General features: G+C 29.2%; 8 protein-coding genes across 8 annotated transcripts; 6 read left to right on the forward strand and 2 right to left on the reverse strand.

Moving 5' to 3' along the window:
* Positions 1-832: 832 nt before the first annotated feature.
* On the reverse strand, positions 833-1,224 carry OCT59_025945 (uncharacterized protein; the record flags this gene model as incomplete). Its single annotated transcript, XM_066142838.1, has 2 exons — positions 833-917; positions 1,010-1,224. 2 exons carry the CDS (start codon positions 1,222-1,224, stop codon positions 833-835), a joined length of 300 nt encoding a protein of 99 aa, XP_065992414.1.
* An 8,916-nt stretch (positions 1,225-10,140) lies between these two features.
* OCT59_025946 (uncharacterized protein) lies at positions 10,141-11,695 on the forward strand (the record flags this gene model as incomplete). The annotated part of the gene is made up of 5 exons (XM_066142839.1): positions 10,141-10,153; positions 10,238-10,353; positions 10,851-11,097; positions 11,258-11,448; positions 11,519-11,695. The coding sequence occupies 5 exons, from the start codon at positions 10,141-10,143 to the stop codon at positions 11,693-11,695; spliced, it is 744 nt and encodes a 247-aa protein (XP_065992415.1).
* Positions 11,696-12,918: 1,223 nt separating this feature from the next.
* On the reverse strand, positions 12,919-13,947 carry OCT59_025947 (uncharacterized protein; the record flags this gene model as incomplete). Its single annotated transcript, XM_066142840.1, has 6 exons — positions 12,919-12,948; positions 13,045-13,063; positions 13,239-13,277; positions 13,462-13,560; positions 13,642-13,648; positions 13,929-13,947. The coding sequence occupies 6 exons, from the start codon at positions 13,945-13,947 to the stop codon at positions 12,919-12,921; spliced, it is 213 nt and encodes a 70-aa protein (XP_065992416.1).
* Positions 13,948-14,351: 404 nt separating this feature from the next.
* On the forward strand, positions 14,352-15,490 carry OCT59_025948 (uncharacterized protein). Its single transcript, XM_025332863.2, has 2 exons — positions 14,352-14,895; positions 14,989-15,490. The coding sequence occupies exons 1-2, from the start codon at positions 14,528-14,530 to the stop codon at positions 15,269-15,271; spliced, it is 651 nt and encodes a 216-aa protein (XP_025166189.1). The 5' UTR covers positions 14,352-14,527; the 3' UTR covers positions 15,272-15,490.
* A 1,010-nt stretch (positions 15,491-16,500) lies between these two features.
* Positions 16,501-17,176, forward strand: OCT59_025949 (uncharacterized protein; the record flags this gene model as incomplete). Its single annotated transcript, XM_025312008.1, has 2 exons — positions 16,501-16,880; positions 16,966-17,176. 2 exons carry the CDS (start codon positions 16,501-16,503, stop codon positions 17,174-17,176), a joined length of 591 nt encoding a protein of 196 aa, XP_025166188.1.
* A 1,338-nt stretch (positions 17,177-18,514) lies between these two features.
* On the forward strand, positions 18,515-19,104 carry OCT59_025950 (uncharacterized protein). The gene is made up of 2 exons (XM_025332862.2): positions 18,515-18,639; positions 18,712-19,104. The coding sequence occupies exons 1-2, from the start codon at positions 18,563-18,565 to the stop codon at positions 18,962-18,964; spliced, it is 330 nt and encodes a 109-aa protein (XP_025166187.1). The 5' UTR covers positions 18,515-18,562; the 3' UTR covers positions 18,965-19,104.
* Positions 19,105-20,970: 1,866 nt separating this feature from the next.
* On the forward strand, positions 20,971-21,585 carry OCT59_025951 (uncharacterized protein). Its single transcript, XM_066142841.1, has 2 exons — positions 20,971-21,119; positions 21,199-21,585. The coding sequence occupies exons 1-2, from the start codon at positions 21,043-21,045 to the stop codon at positions 21,449-21,451; spliced, it is 330 nt and encodes a 109-aa protein (XP_065992417.1). The 5' UTR covers positions 20,971-21,042; the 3' UTR covers positions 21,452-21,585.
* A 335-nt stretch (positions 21,586-21,920) lies between these two features.
* Positions 21,921-22,961, forward strand: OCT59_025952 (uncharacterized protein). Its single transcript, XM_025322473.2, has 2 exons — positions 21,921-22,415; positions 22,519-22,961. Exons 1-2 carry the CDS (start codon positions 22,036-22,038, stop codon positions 22,748-22,750), a joined length of 612 nt encoding a protein of 203 aa, XP_025166185.1. The 5' UTR covers positions 21,921-22,035; the 3' UTR covers positions 22,751-22,961.
* Positions 22,962-24,553: the final 1,592 nt, after the last annotated feature.

Genomic DNA, 24,553 nt, shown 5'->3' on the forward strand with positions numbered 1-24,553 from the left:
ATATTACTAGATTACTAGCAAACTATTCCTTATCTTATAAAATTAGAAACTATTGCATTAAAAAATTAACTGATCCCAAATTCATCTGATTTAAATCATCGGGATTTGCACTTATCGGTCGATACTATGGGTGTCAGGATTTTTTGGTGATCCCGTGCAGAGTGGCATTTTATCTTATACACTCCTGATGATATATACTCTACGAGTGGAAGCAAATACCAAATTAATCTCATGAAGACTGCCGTTAAAGAAAACCTAGAATTACTTCGAAGCAACGTGAAAAGGTAATAGGCATTATTGTTGGGTTGTTGAAGGATCGTGTTAGTGTAGATAGTTCTCCGGGCTAGAATCAAAAAATTTATCAAAAATAATATGTATCCTGGGCTGCGTCCCGAACCTTTGTATTTATTTTCGCATGTAATAATAATAAAAATTTCTTGGAAAAAATCCGTTAACAAGTTAACAGGTTGACGAAATAATCTACATATTTTTCCAAGACCTCGTGGTCCCGGAAATTTTTAAAAATTTAAAACGTTAGTAGGGTTTACGGCTACATACGCCACAAAATATCATATGATCGTGATTTTTTGGTTAGTTGATGAAATGGTTACATGCTTTCTTTTTATAGTAGTTGTTCTTTTGTTATTTTTACTAATAAAATATTTTTTTTTTCAATACATTTGGAATTAAATTATATTAATAGAAAAATGAAATGGGATAAGGAATGGGGATTGGTTTGCCATCCCATTAATATGGGTAGCATGTATATATGAACAGGCCTCAGTATACCAAGAGAAATTGACTAAGTATATTATCTTTATAAAAAAAAATACTATACTCCAAAAGCAGCAAAATAACCAGTTACTCTCGCAGTACCGCTAAATTCGAAACATGATTCAAATTTTCCATCTTCTACACTATTATAATCATGGAGTATTGTGCTTACATTGTGTAGATTCGAGGTAGTTACAATTTCTTGATTATTCAAATATATAGCAAATTGGGCTACTTTGTATCAACATCATATGTTGTCACACCGACTGATATATCTATTGCTGCGAATGAAGAAGAACTTGAACAGGGAATTTTACTATTTTGATTGTCCCATGTCATGTACGAGCTAGCACACTGTGCTTGTGTGTCATTCTCTGTTAGAAAATAATCAACACAAACTTCGCCGCCATTACATTTGTTATGGCCATAAATATTATCATGTCTCAACATCAAAGCGCGCTCACCCGGCAACTCAAGAAATGGCTAGAAGGGGTAAAAAGGGAGGAAAAATTAGTGACGTAATTGGCAAAGAAGCTCGCCAGTCAAGCAGCATACGAAGCAGCTAGTAGAGAAAGAGAAAATCAAGAGTTTCAACAATTTACTCTTACTCCAAAATACAAACCATCAAAACTGCGAGATATAAAATACCGCTAATTATCGCTCAAACCTTGCTTACAGGCTCTTCCAATGTAAAGCTTTATCTGTAGGTATTAATCATCTTTTTTCTTTTTTTTTCTTTTTTGCTTATTTTAACGTTAAGTAATCTTTAGTAAATAAGTTGAATTTTTTTATTTACTCCTATTTTTCAGATTTAAATCCTATCGAATTCATTTTCGAATTTTTATAATTTACAAATTTTTCAATAAAGTTTCACCTACGTCGGGCTTCTGATTTTTTAACAGTGCATGTACAATAAATAATGAACTTTTATTAAACCCATTCTGCACTTTTGTTATTTTTTTTTACCGCCTACGCGTGACTTTGATAAAGGGCTGCTAACAAATAGTTTTTATCATTTTATAATATCGCATTTCTAAATTCTAATCATTTATCCAATGAAATTTAAATGATGATTAGAACTATATAACGTTAAAAATTTTTATTCATTTAAAAACATATAACATAAATAGTCTGGAGATGTAATGCTCATATCGAGCAATTTGACAATTTGAACAGAATTTTTTTTAAACCTCAAACTTCGTTATTGTCCGAAGCGTAGCGGAGGACATTAATGGTTAGACACATTGTAATGCAAGGTATGTCTGTCCGCACGCGTGATTAACCAATAAGATGTATTATTGATTATTATTACATGATCAGATTTTTCAGCGTGATTTTAAACGAGTGCTTCAGACATTACAACAGATCCCGTTACCTAGTAATACTGTAAAAAAAAAAATATTATTAATTATTAAATAATATATAATGGAAATATTTACAAATTAAAATTTAACCTAGCTTTGAGCAAAGTATGCTTACAAACACATTCTTAAAAATAGTTAAGCTAGTTTATTGTAAACTACTGGATTTGGAACTTAAGGGTATTACGTATCACGTGAGATTTTATATTTATCGACATGGCAAATTTATATAGCAATAGTAATGCAAATTTCTAAGGATTGGTGTCCCTAGTGTAATGGCCTAAGGCGTCTACACTCCCTATTGATCTGACCAATCAATAGGACGCAGGTTCAGATCATCCAGCCAACGATCCTTGCTATGAATATTACTGCGTGCGCAGCCACCAATTGCGTTGAAGATCCCGTACCCTTAGGGGGAGCTGAAATGATGCCAACCGATGGTGAGGTGGTTGATGTGATCATTGGTAGACTGGTATGGCGAGTCCTAGGACTGGTCACTGACTCGACCGAACGTCTGGAGCTGGTAGGTGGCTACCACTCTGCACAAGCCTGTGAGTCTCATCTGAGCTGTAAATTCAGGATATTCGGATTGCCATAAGGTTCATATAGCTCTTGTTAAAACATCTTGGTACCCGAAAAAGGCCCTTAGGGGATATAATAGGTAGGGGCGGGACTACCAACCACTTAGTGGTCAACCAATTTGAAGAGCTGTGAATACTTTGCGGTCGACTCTAACCTGAGGTAGTGTAGACTGGGAGCATAGACGACCAATGCATTACCCCCTTAGGGGAGGGTTAGAGGTGTAGATATAGAGTGGTCCCAACTATGTTGGGCCACCCTATATCTCTAGGACAGAATTCATCACGCTTCAGGTGGCTTGACGTGTAGTGATAGAATTACATATAGACTCATTTTATGTTGTCCGCGTAATTGAATCTACCGTTTCGCTTTTCTGTTTTCTAAAAATAAAAAATAAAAATAGTAATGCAAATTTCTGTACAATATAGATTTCTGTAATATTTAACATAAAAGGGTAAGATTTATATGGTTAGAAGGCAACGCTCCTGAACTTTATTTGCCAACTTTAAAAGATTTATTTTTTTAAAAAAAGTCTTTAAAATCTTCATATGAAGTTGTGAATATGAATATATGTTTTTGCGAATAGGCAAACTTAAATTTTATTGGGTATTAGTATCATGATTAGTTATTTATAATACGTGATATATATAAGATGTAAATAAGGTTGCTTGCCGAAACCTTCTTAATAACTGCCGAAACCTATACGGAAAATGCCGAAACTATATTAAATCATATTAAAAATCCTGCCGAAACTTTGCCGAAATGCCGAAACCCCCATTTGCCGAAACTGCCGAAACCTGCCGAAACTATAGTAAACATATAGTAAAATCTTGCCGAAATTTATCGCAGGATTTTGGAGAGGTTTTGGCAAGCAACCTTAGATGTAAACAAAAACAATTTGCCAAATGATATATATAAAAAATCACATGGTACGTAATACCCTTAAACTGAACTGCTTGAGCAAAATAACATCCATAGAATTGTGAAGCCGTGAGTGATAGCTTTCAGAATACCAAGGAAAATTTTGATCTGTATGTTAGTGCACATTGATGTCCACACGTTATCCTAGCCAGAAAAGCACATAATGCAGAGAAAAAATTATTCTCATTTATATTACAAACGTTGTATAAAAAAGCTCAGCCGGTATTGAAGGTCATTAACAGACAGGCTTATAATGTCTCTGCTTATCATAATGAATAACCAGATTTTTTTCTCAACTTAATTAAAGATGGTCAACGGTCCTACTCAGTTCTACGTGGTCCAGTCTCAACTGGTTCCAGTCTTCATAGGACTGGACCAACAGTCCTGATTATTTGTGGCGTAGTAGGATCATTTTGGGGACCGAGTGACTGACCTAAGACCGACCAAAAGACCATCAGTCCGTCTTATAAATTTTTTTTTATTATTACTCTAGTAAATGTTTTTTGTATTAAACAAAAAAAATAATATACTTATACTATATACTAAGAAGGTAGTACCTACTGACTATTTTTTTTTATATTTTTAATTTCTTTATTTTAGATTTCTTTATAATCCCATTCCTACTACCTATAAAAAGTGATTAAAAAATAAATAAGTATTAATAATATTCCTCAGTCTTTTGAAAACTGCGATCCTAAAAAGACCATCAGTCTTGTTGATCCATCAGATGATCACGAGGACCGCAAAAGACTGTGGTCCTACATGGTCTGGTCTTTTTGCATGTAGAATCGGAAAGACCGATGGTCTTTAGGACTGATGACCATCTTTAAACTTAATACCTACAGGAAGCCACACAGCTGAGCCACTGATTTATATGTATCATAGTATATCACCTGTTTAATTTATGAGTCGATTCTATTATTTGTATAACTTATTTTATAGTATCTTATGTATAACTAAGTCTTTTTTCTATGAACATTATTTGGTATCCAGGAAGAATTTTTGGTTTTTATTTGTTATATAAGATTTTGTAAATGGGTGTGATGTAATTTTTTGTTTATTACAATCTAGAAACCATAACAAAAATTTTTTAATAATATATAAATAATTACAAAAAAAAAGAAAATAAAATTTCCTTACTTCTTTCATTTGAAATTCTGCTTGCTTTTTTATTTCTATTCCATTGGCTGTATTTGGCAAAGGTTGTATTCTTTATATAATAATTTTTAAATCTTCCAATTCTTCACATAAAGGTTAATTAGGATTAGCATTTAAATTTAATGAATTCTGGTTTTCTTCACATAAATATTGATTGGCAGCAATTGAATTTGTATTACTATATACATCCAAAATTAAGCACCCTTTTTTTGACCATAATGCTGGCCAGGAATGGCATAATGCAGGCCAAATTTTCATAATTCTGGCCAGAGGTGCTTATTTTTGGGGTGTTTATTTAATATCAGATGTATACAGTATGTGATAAAATGCTACTCTTTCTAAATCTAATAATAGATTCCATATTTTTAATAGAGGTACGATTCAAGTTCTAAAAGACCATCCGGATTGAATTCAGATGCTCATTAACACATCTGAATTCAATCCAGATCGTCAAACTAATCTTAATTCTGGCCAAAATTGTAATTTTAGGCAGAATTGAAGTTTTAATAATGAGAATTAGCCCTGCCTAAACTTTTAGTACTGGCCCAAGCTAACTATAGTGCTGGTCAGAATTAAAAATTGGATCAATCCGTCAAAAATAATCAGATACAAATATTTGATTTCAATTCAGATGAATGGATCAATCTGAATTGACTGGATTACGAATCATAGCACTAATTTTAAGTCCCCAAGACTTCCAGCTAGAGGTCTACATTCGACTACTGCTATTTCACAACCTGGCGCAGCCTGCAATTGGAAATTAACATAAATTGCCTAACCCAGTTCAGTCCAACTTAATATATCAAAAGCCTGACCTGAACTGAACCTGAACTTTTATTATATCATTTTGTTGTAAAAACAAAAGAATTGGCCAACTTAATTTTAGCCAGAATTACGAAAATCTGGATTTAATGAAAATTCATGTGCTGGTCCAGGTGAATTTTGAAGAAAATTTGCCAGCATCCAGATCTAGGCCAGGTTAGGGTTTTCAGGTTCTAGGTCCCATTTGCAAACCTCTACTTCCACCTGTTACACAAATATGTTTACACTGGTTTTGACAATTACAATAAGATCCATCATATAGATATATTTTGGATGAATTTGATTGATGTTTAACAATACAATATCCATACATAGAATCTATAATATCAATCATATTATTTCTGCAATTCGTGCTTTAAATTCACAAGATTTGATTGCATTAAATTTCTATCAAAAAAGAAATAAAAATTAATATAAAAATAGATTATTTAAAAGCAATAAAAAACTTGCTGATTAGTTTAATTGTGAAATCTAATAGTAATAAAATCAGAGATCCTTTTGTTTTTTTTTTCATGTAAAATTTCCACTTTAATATCTAAGAATTAAATGATTAATTTAATAAATTATATAATTATAAAAATAATGAGTTATTACGTTGTTACCCTAGTCACGTGTAAAGTTATATCTTACTACGCCAAAAGATGATGTGGAAAATTAAGATCTACTGTACCCAACTGTGCCAAGCAGACCTAGCCGCAGCCAACTTAGCCTATTATTTTTATTATATTAATTATATTTAATATAAATGATATAATTATTTTATTTATTATATTTAATTTATTTATTATATTTATTATATTAATTAGGAAATAAAATTTGTGCACACCCGTGCATGTGCAATTTTTATATAGTAAATTTGTCAATCATTAATTATCACGTGACTTTAGTAAAATCCTGATTTTTATAAATATTCATGCCGCAACTCTTACGTACATATTATAGAGTCTTAATAATTTATTTATTATGCGTATTTTTGCCTATTCTACAACTTTACTTAATGAGCCATGAACTGTGAAGGGTTTAGAATGTCATTTTTGACTTTTATATATAATATATCCATGGGGTGCGCACATGCGCAGGTGCGCACAAATTTTAAACCCTATTAATTATATTTATTATATTAATTATATTTATTATATTAGTTATATTTATTATATCTATTATATTTATTATATCTTTATATATAGTAACTTTTATATAAATAATGTTGGTATTTTCCTTTGTTATAAGTTTAGCTCCTTTAGTTCTTATTAGTTCGCATTAGTTCTTATTCTTGTAATTATAAAGTTCTATAATAAAGTATAACCTTTTACACAATAAATGAATTCTCTACTTTAAGTATGTCTAGTTTGATTGGATTTCAGTCATAGTTAAATGTACTTAATCTTCCTGACTGCAAATCATAATTAATCTATTTAACATACCAAATCAATTAACAACATTTATTATTATACTTACAGAAAAAATCTTTCTATTAAATTGTTTGTTTTGTTAACCATCCAATCCGTCTAAGGTTGCTTGCCAAAACCTCTCCAAAATCCTGCAATAAATTTCGGCAAGATTTTACTATATGTTTACTATAGTTTCGGCAGGATTTTGGCAGTTTCGGCAAATGGGGGTTTCAGCATTTCGGCAAAGTTTCGGCAGGATTTTTAATATGATTTAATATAGTTTCAGCATTTTCCGTATAGGTTTTGGCAGTTATTAAGAAGGTTTCGGCAAGCAACTTTAAACCCGTCTATCTTTATCTTTATCACATTGCATTAAAAATAATTCTTGTAAAGATAAAGCTTCTATATCAATTAATTTACTATTATTTTTACTTTTGGACTTTCCAGCACATATATATACTAACTGAACATAACTTCAGGATTTTTAGTGATGATCCAGGGACTTTTATGATCAACTGCGGAAGGGCCTTGATCATATAATTAACATACCAGAGTTTTCTGAGTTTTCTTAGTTTTTTTCACCAACAATTTCTCCACCAGTAGAATACAACTAGTGTTCTAAAAGAGTTAGGTCAAATCTGGGTTATTGATCAACTTGTATTTAAGGATCAGGTTGGATAGGTCACATGATTTGATGACCTAATGACCTATAACCCATATGAACCTGTTGAGTCAGGTTATACCTTTACTTTGACCTGGCAATAAGGTTGCCTGCCAAAACTAAAAAGGAAATTCTGAAAGGTTTCGGCCAATCAAATCAAATGCTGAAATTAGACCGAAACTCGACCTTAATTTTGGCCAAAATTAAAATTCGGCCGAAATTATGACATTATGTCACATGACATTACACAAATCCCAAAAAGGGAATTTTGTTTGAAATAAGTTTCACGAGGTTATACAAAGTTCCAAAAAAAGAAATTTTGATGTCGATCACTTTTCTGGCCAGAATTACGTCCTAAAAATGGCCAGAATTATACCAATAATTTCGGTCAAATTTCAGACTTTTGGCAATAATTTCGGCATTATAAATTTCAGCAAATTTATTTTTGATTGCCTAAACTTTTGGCTACAAAAAAGTTTCGGCCTTGGCCTAAATTACCTAATTTTGGCAAGCAACCTTACCTGGCAACCCAAGTCTTAACTAAAAATTTCAATTTTTTTATATTAAATACAATTTGATGGGTTGAATCCAGATTATCTGAGTCAGAATATAATAATTAGGTCAAGTCGAATCTGAGTCATTACTTTTACACTCAGGTTGAGTTTGAATACACCTCAAAACCTGACCTGACTTATTGACCCTTTCAGAACACTAAATACAACTATTATTCTGATATAGTTATATAGTTTGATAAGTATATAGTTTGATAAGTTTAAAGTACTTACAATCATTGACTCTGAATAGTAAAACATAGCTATTATTCTGATATAGTTATATAGTTTGATAAATATATAGTTTATTTAATAAGTATTAACAGTAAAACAAAGTATTTGTAATTTAACATATATACCCTGCCTTCGTACTTTTTTTTTCAAATTTTTTCATTCTTCATAAGAAAATTATGGATAGTCAATATAAAAGATATTTCAAAAAGAAATCCAAATATTGGTCTCTAACTGATTTTGACTCCTAGGTCTTAAATAATATAGAACACTGTCAGAAAAGTCTAATGTATCAGGTGTTTTATAAATATCTTAATAAGGTTTTACAAGATCAAACATCCTCAAAGTGAAAGTTAAAAGTAACTTATTTCAGAGGAGGAATCATGTATCTTTTCCAATTAAACTTACATTTGGCAGGAAATCACATCTTGGACTGGCTTATCCTGAATGAAGGAATTTTTTCCTGGCCATTGCAACTTGCTTTGGATGAAGAAGGTTTCTTCTGGTCATGTCTTTAATTTTCTGACTTATCCTAGGTGAAGGAAGTATTCTCCTGGCTGTTACTGACTTGCCCTGGATGAAGAAGTTTTTTTCCATGGATTTCTGGCCAGGCACTTACTGCTTTTATTACTTACTAATTACTATTTATGTTACTCATATTTCTTTTTCCTAATTTTTAGGATGATCTGAAAGAAGCTAATAATTTGTGGAGAACGCCCGATGTGTTAAGGCAACTTAGTATATGCAAAAATAATAGTAATATTAAAGAAGAAGAGCAAGCTTTGGTCTCAAAATGTGAAAACTTGAATTGAGGGAATGAAAAGCCAAAGTTCGCTCTTTAGAACTTCAAAACATACAATTGGAAAATAAGCTCCAAGAACAATTGGAATGAAATCTCATGCTTTTTTTTCTATAATCTGACATAGCACAATTAAATATTTTTATAATTTTATATTTTTAAACTTGCTAAAAAAAACAAACTATTATTTGTACTTAGATGCAATTTTTTAAGATCAAATAATAGTCTTTAGCTAATCTATAATCAGTAAAAGATTAATGATCAAAAAAAATCTTGGGATTGAGATGTTGTTATAAAAAAATCATATATTTTTTTTTCAATTTAGGTAGAGGGCTAGAGGCTGCTTATCATTTAGGCCGCTCCAAGCCAATTCTTTGTTTAACATAACATAGGGATCCCAATCTGGGAGGGGACAAAAAATATTACATAAAATACAATACATGGCCAGAATTACCATTAATTTTAGCCAAAATTTTGACCAAAAGAGTGAGCAAAAATTTTGGATGATAATTCCGGCCAAGTTGTCTAATTCCGGCCTAAATTACATGTATTTTTTTTTACATAAAAAATCCAAAAACGGGGGGTGGTTATGTCAACCCTATAAAAAATTTTTATCCGAATATTTCCATTATTTCTCCGTGTCTTCCGTAAAAATTCCGTGAAAATGATACATTCACGGATATCCGTGTTAGCGAGATGAAAATTTCCATGATTTAAGGCTATAAATTCCATGAAAATGATACATTCACGGAAAAAACATGGAAAGATAAAACACGGATCAGATTTTTTTACAGGGCAAACGAAAAATGGATTAGATTTCTTTTATTTAGTTATCTTTATTATATAGTAGAGGGACGATTTAAACTATTAGAATAATATTTTATATTACAACATGGCTTCAACAAGTGGTTTACAAAGAAAAAACGCTGGAGCTTTTAATTCATCACACGAAAATAATATACCAACAACACCAGATTGAAGTTATTCAGAGAGTGGTGTTAGGATTGCAGTTGATCCTAATGACATACTTGATGATGAAGATAAAAAACAACCTATTTTAACACTTATGGAAGAAGTTCTCTTGCTAGGTTTAAAAGATAAACAGGTAAAATATTATTATTTCATTTATAATTTTTTTATTCGGTATTTTTTTTTCTTTCTCCCGACAATAAAAAAAAATGTGAAATTTTAATTCATAATTTGGATAATCTATCGTCGTTGAATAGTAATTATTAATTAGGTGAATAATTATTTATCGAAAGAAGGATTAATTATCAACTGACATGGAGAATAGTAGCAGTTTGTTCTTTTAGTTTTTTTAAAATTTTTTTTTAAAAGATCGTTACATTTTAAAGACAATTTATTAAATATATGGGACGATTTATCATATTATCATTCATTTATTTAACAAAAGACGAATTTTGTAGAATCGGTATGATCGGTATAATTAATAAAAAAAATGACAATTTTTTGAGGGAGAGGAAGGGAAGAAAGAATACGATTAGAAATTAGGGATTCGATTATAATTTTTTATTTATATCTTTACAAATTATTTTTTTATGTAATATTTCTCTTTTCTATATAAATAATAATCTTGATCAGGGTTACCTCTCATTCTGGAATGACAATATTTTTTATACTTTAAGAGGGTGTATTCTTATGGAACTTGCGCTTCGTGGTCGAATAGCCATGACTAAAGATTCAAATCGTCGAAAATGTCCACTTTCAGATAGGATCATAGAGGTCCTTGAGGATAAGTTGACAGGAGAAGTATTATTAGATGAAGCATTAAAATTGATGAAAAATAGTGAACCTATGAGCGTTGGAAATTGGATTGATCTAATGAGTGGTGAGTTTGAATGTATACCAAAAAAAAGGAGAAATGATTTTTAAGAGAGGAATTATTTATTATTTGTTATTTGTTGAGAATTTAAAAATTTTTTTTCATTTAAATCCTTTTATTTAATTATTATTATTATTATTTTTCCTATCAATTATTATTTTAGTAGGAGAAACTTGGAATGTAATGAAGATTGGATATCAATTAAAACAAGTACGGGAATGTTTAGCAAAAGGATTAGTAGATAAAGGGATTTTAAGAACCGAAAAAAGAAACTTTTTACTTTTTGATATGGCAACTCATCCTGTTAGTGATTCTTCGACAAAGGAAGAAATTGTTAATAGAGCTATTCACCTTTTGGTAGTTTACGTACTATATCAATGGTATGTGTTGCTTACGCCGCTAATGTATTAGAAAATGCTTATTGCAGTTAAATCATGAATTAAGAGAAAAAGCATATACAAAAGTTGATGAATTATTAAGTGAATATTCTACTCATCCTTTTTCTAAAAAAGTTAAAGCTGATATTCCTGAAGGAAAAGAATTACAGGTTGAAGTAGTGTTCACCGTTTTAAATGTTTTTACAAAGATGGATAGTATTTTGTAGAAAAAATGTATCATTAATTTATTTTATTATTATTTGGAAAGGAATAAGGTAAAATTTGTTTTGTAAAAAAAAAAAATCCTCACAAGAGTGCGTAATTCTTTTTGTTTGTTAAATCATTTTAATTATCATTATTTTCTTTATACGTTGGTTAAATTAGTTTAATTTTCTTTTCTTTTTTTTTATTAAAGAAAAAAAAATTTCTTAGGGTAGATGTAAAAAATTATGTTCACAATCTTAATATAGAAATTACAATATCATTAAAAAAAAGGGAATAATTTTAATAATTTGTGTTACAAATAGTTTACAACTTCTTTAATTGCATCGTAACACTTTGTCATATCCGGAACATAAATATGATCTTATTTGGAACGTATCCCTTAGTAATAATTCTGACTATCGATAAAGGAATAGAGTGAACTTTCTAAGTATTTTCTTGGGAAGGTTCCTACTGTTTCACTTAATAATTAGCCTGAGCATTTGTATTTTTTTTCTTTAAACAATCTCGTAAGGCAGTTTAATTCTTTAAACAAAAAAAAAATTCACCCAAAACTCACCATCAATTTGTCTAACAGTATACTTAGTTTTTTTTAAGTCATCTTTTGAGTGGAAGTGGAAATTTTACAGAAATAATATAGAAAATAACTTTTTTCTGTAAATTTTTTCATCTTCATTCAATAGCTGTTTTTGAGATTAAAAAGAGGAAACTCACAGCAAAAGAAAAGAGGCACCAAAAATTATACCTTCAATTCGCTATTATAACACCAAACCAACGAACCGGATACTGGTAATATGGTAGGATTTATTGCTAACAGTGTAGCCACGCATCCAGGCGATGATGGCAAATTTTCTATCGTAAGATTCACCGCACTGAAGGATGGGAACTATGTCCTAGACGCGACATTTACACATAACAGTTAGTTATTGTGCCTAAAAAAAAAGAGAAAGAAAAGGATGGTTAAAAAAAAGGAAATAAATCAACAACAAAAGAACACCTGAAACTCACCTTCATACAACTGTATAAGAAAGATAAAGATTAAAAAAAAAAAGAAATCACGAGTGAAAAAGTAACTCACCAAAATCTACCGTCATTTAGGGGTGCAGACATTTGTTAGTGACGTACCGCCATATTGCGTTGCGTCGTTTGACGACGGCTTGACGTATCAAAATATAAATATTTTTAAAATAAATTCCATTTTCCTTTATTGCGCTTACTACTCTTTTAATTAACAGTATATTTTTCTCCTTTGGCTGATCTATTTAAAACATTATTAACTAAATTATATCCATATTATTATCATTTGTTTCAATGAGTAAGACATTTCTGCTTTCTTATCGTTATGAAAACATACAAGCACATGTGTACAAAGCCTATAATTATAAGTATTTCATGTCAAAAGTTTGGAGTCTAAGGTACTTCAAATCAAGAGTTTAGTCAAAAGCTTATGTCAAGCCTAAGGTTAAAAGTAAAAAAGAAAAAGGGAACGTTAGTAACGTTCCCAAATTAAAAATAACGAAAAAAGAAACAAACGAATTACCCACCTACCTTGCAATTTCAAAGTCCAGGTTGGGTTCAAGGCCGCTCCTAAAAAGAGGAATTGTTAGTAACGTTCCAAATCAAAAAAAATAACAAAAAAAAACAAACAAATCACCCACCCATCTTGCAATTTCAAGTCCAGGTTGAAGTTCAAAGGCCATTAAAAAGGGAACGTTAGTAACGTTCCCAAGCCAACAAAAAAAAAATAATAATAAACAAACGAAATATCTACCTACCAACTACCAAGTCATTAACGAAGTCACATGGCAATGTGACGCCATTGACGTTGACACAAAAAAGTTGACGTGACCATATCTGCACTTGGAAGGTTCTTTATGTACAATAAAAGAAAGAAAGAAGCAAGCTTAAAAAAAAAATAGAAAGGAAACGAAAAACATTTCACGAAACTAACCTATAGGCTTAAAAGTTTACTATAAAACATTTACATAGTCGTCTTGACACAATTCCTTCATAAATAAACGCTCACTTGCACAGTGACACGCCGGTCCTACTTGGCTCGGAAGCAAACAATTATGCTTCGGAAAAAAAAAATTTTGTAAAAAAAAAAAAAAAAAAAATTGAGGGGTTTTATATGAAATTTTAAAATTTTCTGTCGCACAGAGCGGAATTTCCTGGAAAAAATTTGAAAATTATATTTGAAATCAGTAGAACTGTTCTTGGGGACCGGCCCTTCAAAACCGGTTACTAAACCGGTCATGGAACCGGTCCTTAGAACAGTTGAATATAGCTTATCTAGCTGGTATGTTAATTACCACCGGTGAGATTTAGCAATTTTCTTCTTTTTCTAATTATAATTTATTTTATTTTTTTTTTATATATATATTTAAATATAAAATGGTTGTTTATTTTTTTGCGCATAAACAATTTATTATTATTATATTTTAAGTAAAAAATAATTTTCATAAAAATTTTCGTTCCATCAATTGATCTATCGCCATTAAACGCTATTTTCGGATTTATTAGACGCAGTAAACGTGATAATATGCATGAATATTCCTTTTAAAGCCCATTGATAGGAATCTATCTCCGACTTACTTCATTATGAAAGAAAGTATTGTTTAAATCTTATAAAATAAAATTTGATTATTTCTAAATCTAATTACACTATACTTTTTTGTTTTCATTTATGAGTTTCCAATACATTATACACATGTTTCAATTCATTTATATTATTGAATAAACAAATCAATTATAAAATAAATAATCCATCCACAAAAATTTTATGACCATATTTTTTTATTTGTATCGTCAACAAAAAAAAAAAAAAAAAAAAAAAAATGCCTCGAGCTGATAAATCAATCTTTTGGCCATCTTCGGAACTAATTAAAGTACTTGAGTTTATTAATGATAATTTTGATGAGTATTGTAAAAATCGTCGAAAAATTTGTAATGAGGCCGTAAAAGCTACAAACATTTGTCGAAATGGAAAATCGGTTTATAATAAACTTTTTAATTTAATTAGAAATATGATGATTTCTGAATTTAAAAGTAGTGAGCCAACTAGCAGATCCATCAAAGAGAATAAGGAAATTCGTAGATTAGTATCAGAACTTTATAATAAAACTAACGCTAAAGAAAAAAATAAAAAAGAAAATCAAAAAATAACAGAAGATCGTAAGAGTGATGATACTAAGATGAATTTAGAGTATGTTGACTTTAAATTATTGATTTTTTTTTCATAAAACAAAAAAAGCTATTACTAATATAATATTTACATTTTTTTTGTCTTTAATTTTAGCGATGATAAAGTAACAATCGGAGCGTTTACTGGTCAAATGGATATGTTCTTTTCGATTGAGAATGTTAATGAATTTTGTGAAGAAAAAATACAAAATGTTAACCATTATGCGACAATATCGAAAGAGATAGTTGAATCTGGCCTTGAAATTAAACTCGAGGAAATTCTTCAACTTCTGTCTGAATGTGAAAAAACGATGAAGGATCGAGATAGTAAGGTTAATAAATTACTTGAAGATTTAGAAAGTGTTGGGATGGACTGGGACCCTGATAATACACCATAAATTTAACAAAATAAGTTTATAGTATGTCTCTAATCGATGATTGAATTAAAATTACGTTTAAATTAATAATTAATTAAAAAATTTCCAAGTTAGACTATTTGAACAACGTAAAATAAAGATTTCATTCTTTACCATCTCTAATTTACGTTGTAGCAAATATCATATGTAAAAGTTTGCGTTTTTAGACGCCAATAATAAAGTGAAGGTATTAACCCATGCAATTCATCAATCTACGTCACCTCAATTTTCTTTTTTTTCCTACCCTTGTTTTTTCCTTTTTTGATATATAACTTTTTTTGGTCATTCTTTTCTGTAATACGATAATTATTTTACTGTAAAAGATGTTAAGGGTTTCTGTTTTACGCAAAAGTTATCTATTTATAACAGGTTTTTTAATGTAAGATGAATGTATTTGTTTAATAATGCGAGGAGAGAAAGATTTTTTAATTGTGAGATTATTTAAAAAATACGTCAAAAAAAAAATATATATTTATTTTAGTTGCATACTTGCATTCAAAGATGCATGAAAATCGATTCTTGGCTCCGAACCGATATTATTAATCACCGATTCGATCCTGTACCACTCAACCGAAAACCTTTTCTAATACAATGAAAAATTTCATTCGCGTGGTACCTTGATCACGTGTAATCATCACGTCCATCTTTTTAAAAATAAAAAAATAAATTAATAAAACTATTAAAGCTCCGGATCTGTTTCAACAAGTAGTGTCACAAGACTACGTGATTTAACCAATTCTTTTTTAATTATGGCTAGCAACAGCCCGTTGCTTCGCACCAGGATCAATATACTTAGCATGAATAAAAATATTAAATTTATCATTAATTTTAGTGATAAAATTATGACACATCAATAAAAAATGCAAACATTGATGATATGAACCTTAATCATTTCAGCGAAACGAAAAATGATCGGCGATCAAATTATTTTGCCGTAATTTTGACGGGGACATGCTAACGTTACACATTTATTCGGGGTATCCAAATTCTTTAAATCCATAAAGTTCTTATAAGGCGCAGCAATTGCAGCAATCACACGTAAACTATTCCACTTTCTGAATTTGATTCCTTCCTGTTTAATAATTTTGTAATGTAATAAAATAAATAGTCGTCCCATTTCATTTTTTTTCATTTTTTTTTAATTTTTTTTTTTAACAAAAGAAGAGAGAAAAAAGAAAAATTATATAATCGGATATTTTTGAAAAAGATAAATGCCACCAACAAAAAGGACAAGGGAGATATCTCAAGAATCATATGTGAAGTCCATAGGGCTTATCAGAGTCTTTATGTTTCTTAATAATAACATTAATATGTGGAATGAAAATAATTATAATGCATGTGATGAAGCAAAAAAGCGTGCCGATGTTACTTGGGATGCTAAAATAACTTATAATATAGTTAAAACTTGTATTGAAGCTATGAATGAATATAATGAAACAGGTAATAAGCCAAACACTTGCGACAGTATTATCTGGGATAATAAAAGACTTAATAGTTTGATAAGAGTGTTTTGTAATAAAATTGTGAAAGAAGAAAAACAAGGAACTATGAAAGATCGTAAGAATGACGGGGGTATTGAAAATATTTTAAGGTATGATGACTTTAAGTATTATTGTTTTTTTTTAAAAAAAAATATTATTAGATAACTGATAAATATTTTTTTTTCCATTCGCTAGTCGACCCTTTTCGATTGCGGAGGCTAAGAATCTTTACAACGAAAAAATTAAAAATGTCAACTTTTATGCAGATAAAGGTAAAGAAATGATTGAAAATGGTCGTAAAAAACAAGTCGACGATATTACTAAAATTTGGTCCACACTTACAAAAACGTTTGAGGACGAATATAATAAGATTAATAAAATATTTGAAGAATTGAAAAAACTTTAATAATCGGCTGGAAGCTACATTATAGTTTTGTAAACTTTTAAAAGCATAATGTCTTGAAATTTTATTATCAAAATTAAGTTTGTGATGTTATCTAAAATAGTTTAAATCTTAGACCTGACATTTAAAGTGTAGTTTAATGGGGAGGGAGCGTTGAGGCACCATTAAGTGCATGATGCAAGGGAATAAAAATTCAACGAACATTTTCAATAATTAGAGTTTTAACGATATCTTTATTTTACGTTATATGTAATAATTATTTCACGGAAACTGTGGATATCATTGATTTTCACGGCGCAGCCGTGAAATCATGATATTTCACAATGACTTTGTGAAATAATTAATTTTTTTTAATAGCTTTTATGTATGACAACCAAAGGTATTAAGCTAGGAAACAGAAATACACCGTCGTACACTTTAATATAACGTATGAGTCATCAATTGTATCAAAACATTAGACGATAAATAAACATATATAACTCCATTTGATTTTGTTGCACCAACCGCATTTCTCTGAAATTTAAAATTTTTACATAAGCATACAGACTGGATAATTTTCGATCACGTGCTCGATGTATCTTTTTCAAACATGACGTAACTTAAAAGCTGTTTTGACACAATTATTTATTAATATTTATACGCATAATTAGACGAAATTAACAAGTTATAATATACATTTATCGCTGTTTTTATATTGGGGTGACCAAATTACCGGACAAGGGACGATTACAAGACAAAATTTGACGAATGTTCGAATACCTATTCAAAAATTAATAGGGCAATATTAAATAATAAATAAATAATCCTGAATACTTTGTCGATCATCACTTTTTCTTTTTTGCTTAATTGGGGATGATTAATTTCTTTTTTTATTATTTATTTTTAGTAAGCGCCATAAGGAGTTACATAATTTAACCAAAATTCTTTTTAATTAAAAGTCCCCCTTATAAAAACGAAATGAGTTAAATTTGTTTAATATTTGTGCTCATGTGTAATAAAATATCTAAAAAAGCACCATATTGTTTAATTTTTATTTTTTTGTAATAAGACATAAATTGTATAAAATGGTGCTTTTTTGGACGTCTTTTATACATGAACACAAATTTAACACATTTCATTTTATAGGGCCCTTTTAATGATTTAAAAGTTTTAATGTCATTTATAAGGCGCAAATAAATGCAGAAATCACGACGCTTTGCATTTCCTAAGGCGTAAACTTAAAAGCTTTTCCATTTTTGAACTTGATTGCTTCCTGATTTATAACTTGTAACACAAGTGGTCAGAGCATACAATTAAATAAATAGTATAGAAAAATTCAATCTCACATTTTTTAACAGGAAAAAAAAAATTGATTATTTATACTTTTTATCTATATTTTTGAAAAATTAAATGCTACCAATAAGAAATTCAAGTGAAATGTCTCAAGAAGGTCATGGAAGTGACGGTGACGTTGAAATGGGTTTAAAGTATGTTGATATTAAATCATATTCTTTTTTTTAAAAAAAATAAATGAGTTAAAATAAAAGATTTAATTTTAGCACTGATCAAGTAACAACTGAAGTATTCACTGGTCGAACAGACAAGACATATTCAATTGAGGAGATTAATAAAATTTGCAACGAAAAAGCTCAAGAAGCCAAAACTGCTGCGGAAAAGACGATAGAAATGATTGAAGCAGATCGTAAAAAGAAATTAGAAAAAATTAGTCAACTTCGGACCGAACTTACTAATACAATTAATGATGCAAATATCAAGATTAATAAAATATACGAAGATTTGAAAAAAATTTAGCGATTGTCAGGAATTTATATTATTATTTTATAGACTGAAAGCATAATATTTTGAAATTTATTTTAGTTCATATAGATTTATTTGAGTTAGTAATTAAGTTTAAATAAAAATTAATTTAAATTCTTTATTTCTTTTCTTTTAATCTCTAAAGTTTAGACCTTTAATAAAATGAAGTTTTTATTTTATGCTGTAATTAAGTGGGAAAAAATTCTTAACCTATTTAATATCTATGAGCTGGTTCTTTTTCCGTGATTTGCACTATCTCTTTTTATTTAAGATCAACCAAAACTGTGATTCCAATTTTGACAATTTAGTAATAGCCATCTTACCTCATCTTGCATCTAAATTTTGATTGGTTCCAAATTCAAAAGTAATCGGTAAATTAAAATTCCTTTATTTCTATTTATTTATTTATTCCACCTCCCATTTCTGACAAAAGAAAAAAAGAAAATTTTTTTTTTGAAGTCAGTTACTTTTATTTCTTCCACCTCCCATTTCTAACAAAAAGAAAAAGAAAAAATTTTTTTTTTTTACTTCACATTACAGTCGCCACTGGATATAACGAACCTGGATATACCGAAAACTCGTTTTATCGAACCAAATAGTGCGGAACCGATTTTCTTATAATTAATTACACTGGATATAACAAAATTATATAGTAAAATGCTACGTGTTTATTGATCAAATGTATTGATACCGAATGATCACGTGAATTAAATTGGTATAGGATAATCATTTACGCGGATAATCTTTGAACACAATATAATATGACGTGCAAAACTTTAAATAATTTTTTAATCATGTGACTTGATTTTATTGGTAGAATCTATATACCGAACTATAGATTAAAGTATTATATAACGAATTCACCCTATACCGGAGAAAATGAAGAAATCTATGAATTGGTAAAACGAATTTAAAAGACTGAAAGAAGATAATCAAGAAATTGCAAGAGGCTATAAGAGCAACGGTCACATTGAAAAAATTTTGAGGTATGGTGAATTTAAGTATTGTTTTTTTTTTAACAACGAAAATACTATGAGATTTATAATTATTAATTTATATATTTATTTTTTTTTCTTTCAAATTAGTTCTGATCAAATAGGCCCTGCTGACCTGCTCAATCGAGTAGATTTTTAATCTTTGTGATAAAAAAATTCAAAAAATTGACAATTCGGCGACAGAATTGATAGAGAAGGTTAAAACTGATTATAAAGAACGAATCAATCAAATTACTCAATATCACTCTGAACTTATAAAAAATATTAATGAAACCAGTAAACAGATTAATGAAACTAATAAGATGTGTGAAGAGTTCAGAAAATTTAATTATCTGTTAGAAACTACCATATATTATCATTTTAAAAGCCGAAGCGTGGTATCTTTCATTATTTAATCTATTAAAGTTTAGACCTTTAAAAAGATTCTTTATTTTAAAATTACGACTGTCATCCAACATAAACGGCCCTTAATTTAGACGAATTTAATATGCTATTCGGCATTATATCGGGCCGATATGTGTTCAAAATCCTAAATTATTGGAGCATATACGTAACTACACTTCCATTCTGAATTTCTGATCACATGCATGCAAAGTCTGTCAACTGAGTCACGTGAATTTGCAAAAATAGGAAATATTCTTATCGAACATTTAATTCTGGCTGGAGTACAGTTGACCAAAAGTAATTTAGTCAGCTATTTGAGAAATTTCGACAATGGTTAGAATTTTGGATTTTGGTAACTATATAGTCGCTCTGGATACTGAAAAATTCGTTCATTGATAACGTTACAGATTTGATGATCACTCATTTCACTCAATGAATAAAAGTGCCATAAAATGCTCATTTTATATTATAGGGCGCTACGATTGCAGCATATTGCATGTTAGGCGTAAACCTAAATTTTTCCGGTTTTTGAACTTGATTTCTTCCTGTTTTATAACTTTCATTTATTTCGTAACACAAAGTTATCGAATAAATAGAATTGAAAATCCATTTTACATTTTTAACAAAGAAAAAAAATCGATAATTTTATATACATATATTTATATATATACATACTTTTATATTCGAAAATAAATGCCACCAATAAGTAAGATGTCTCAAGATTCTGCAAGAGGTCGTAGGAATGACGGTGACGTTGAAATGAATTTAAAGTATTACGATTTAAATCCTTTTTATTTTTTAAAAATGCGTTATTAAAAAAAATTTACAAATTGTTTTTTTTCATTTTAGCACTGATCAAATAACAACTGAAATACTCACCGGTCGAACAGGAATACTCTGTTCAATTGAGGAAATTGATAATCTTTGTAACGAAAAAGTTCAAAAAGTTAAACTTATTGCGGATAAATCGATAGAAGCGATTGAAGCTGGTCGTAAAAAACAAACCGATCAAATTTCTCACCTTCGGGCCGAACTAATAAATACGATTATAGAAGCAAAAAATAAGATTAATAAAATATGTGAAGAGTTGAAAAAATATTAGTGATTGACCGAGAAACTTATATTATTTTTATAGACCAAAGAAGAATAAATGTATTATTAGTTTATATAATTTTAACAAAATGAGTGTGTGTATTTATTAAATAAAAATTAAATTCTTCATCCTTTCAAGCCTTTATTTTATGTTTTATAAAATTTTATAATCGAAAGTCGTAATTGTACATCGTGACAAATAATGTGATATCCAATTTAAAGTGGGTTAAAACCGGTAAAAAGACAATCATTAAATTCTGAGTTGATTGTTTTCTATCATACCCATACTTCTATACTTTAAGAAATATACTATCCTTTTTTATTTAAGTTCGTATCATAAGGCGGAGTTTGCAGCCAACTTTCGTATAATCACTCAATGAATTAATCATGACACAACATATTTTTCTTGCATTTGATTGATTCCAAATTTAAAGATGTCGATCAGATAAATAGTATTGAAAACTCCTTAAATTCCTTTCACTTGACAAAAAAGAAAGAAAAAAAAAGTTTAAAATCGATTAATTTTATTCTTCACGATATTTTTAACAAAAAAAAAAAAAAAAAAATTTCTTAATTTTTTTTTTGAAAAAAAAAATGCTATCATTAATAAATAATATGAATAAGACACCACAAGAAATACGTTGGAAACCCAAAGATCTCGCTCGCATCTTATATTACATTAATGATCATTTTGATGAATGGTATAATGATAATTATAACTTTTGTGTCAAAGCAAAAGAAAATACCGGCGTTATTTGGGACGCTAGATCAATTTATAATATGGTTCATACCCTGTTTAAGGTCACAGAAGATTATCTTAAGGTAGGTACTAAGTCAACAACATGCACCATTATCTGGGAAAATAGAGAAATCTACGATTTGATGAAACAAATTTACATGAGGACTAATAAAAGAATGAAAGAAAGCAATCAAAGAGTTACAAGAGGCCATAAGAACGACGGTCACATTTTAAAGTATGGTGAATTTGTGTATTGTTTCTTTTTAAACAACGAAAATACTATGAGATTTATAATTATTAATTTATATATATATATATATTTTTTTCTTTCAATTTAGTTCTGACCAAATTACAATTGAAGCACTAATGGACAGGCCCTGTTTGATCGAGGAGATTTTTCATCTTTGTGATGAAAAAATTCAAAAAGTTGTCAATTCGGCGGCAAAATCGATAGAAAATGCTGAAGCTGAATATAATGAACGAATCAATCAAATTACTCGATATCGGTCTGAACTTATAAAAAGGATTAGTGAAACTAATAAGATGTGTGAAGAGTTCAGAAAGTTTTAGTGTTCTTATATTATAGGCTGAAGCATAGTGTCTTTGAAATTTTAATTTTCATAATGGATTAGTCCATACAAATTTAACAAAATAAGTTTGGTGTTCCTATAGATATTTCACAAATTTATTTAATTAAAAATTAACTTAAAATTCTTCGTTCTTTTAATCTTTAAAATTTAGACTTTAATAAAAATATTCTTTTTTTTTTTGTGTTGTAAAAAATGTTTTTTTAACCATGACGCATCGATATAAATCACGTGATATTAGCATAATTTGGCCAAAATTTAAACTTTGGCCTAGATTATTTCGAGTTATTTGTATTAAATCGGACCGATAGGTTTTAAATCGGTGGCGTAAATTATATAAAATCTTCAATAATTTATATTAACTAGGGAACGGTAACCGTTGGGGAATAACGAAATTATTAACCTTAATTAAACTTAATTAAACACGGGTAATTCGAATAAAAAGAATATATATCAAAAAAAAAAATAAAGGATGTTAAACAAAATTATATTATATTACATTTATTTTCGTTACAGTTTGTTTATTTTTCGAATAAATAGAAAATTGAATATAGTTTTCTGATTATGATTATTAAAAATAAACGGTATATCATAATCATCAAATAAACAATTTTTGTTGTGTAACCGAAAGAACCAATACGAATGGATGGCCATCGACTCACATTGAGCACGGGACATTCGTGAAACCGACACGAATAGTATATAGTCGAAAATGTACTGTATTTTCAAATATATTATTCATATGGCAGAAATTATTGCCTAACCTGATGGAGTATCTGATAGGCATACCAATGTTACAGCATAACTGATAAGGGTTCATTTTCTAATTCTTTATTTCCTTTCTTAGTAAAAGAGGAGAAAAAAAATACTTTATATTCCGAGGTGCCAAAATTCAGCCGAATTTCGCACACACCATATCATCAAATGATCTGCGTAACAGTATTACAAATATCACAGATTTAATGCACACAAAGATGAGACGCCCTGCCCAATAACTATATAATATTTCTTATATTAAAATTTATGATATATTATTCTAAAAATTATATATTATTTATTTCTTTATTATCTTTATATTCATTTTTAAATAATCTAGATTTTATGAGTTTTTTTTTTTGAGAAAGATAGATTTTGTAATACATAAAACGATTTACAGCGTATCTTGTGTTACGAAAACTAAGACAAAATTATTTAGACGAAAGATCGAATTTGTAATACATAAACGATTTACAATGTGTCTTGTGTTACGGAAAACTAAGACAAAACTCCGATTCCCTTTCCACGCGTACTTCCCTTTTTTATATACTATTTCTTTGATTCGTATAAGTTATCCTTGGTATAAATTATATTGCACTGTATATACTATACAAAATTTAAGTATAACTTACACCCCGGAATATATAAGATATATGCCGATTTCTGTGTTACGCAGATCAGCTTCGAATAAATGTATAGCAAAAATTCGGCATAAAGCTGACATAATCAAAATGATCGGGCTATTAAATTAACAAAGATATCACGAATTTAAGTTTTGTGTAACATCATGAAATCTAAAAATTTCCACATTATTAGTAATGCCGCATTAGATGGCATTTAGTATAACTTACACTTTATATAACTTTACACTTTGTTATACGCATAGAAAAATTAGTATATATAGTATATATAGGCGCGCTGGACGAAGCAGCTAATATCAAAGAGACAGCAATATTGATTTTATCTGTGTATTACATTTATGACTATTTCTATTTGTACACAAGTGTGCGAAACACGGATCACGTGTTTA

This window comes from Rhizophagus irregularis, chromosome 6, assembly GCF_026210795.1.
Source record: "Rhizophagus irregularis chromosome 6, complete sequence".
NCBI lineage: Eukaryota > Fungi > Glomeromycota > Glomeromycetes > Glomerales > Glomeraceae > Rhizophagus > Rhizophagus irregularis.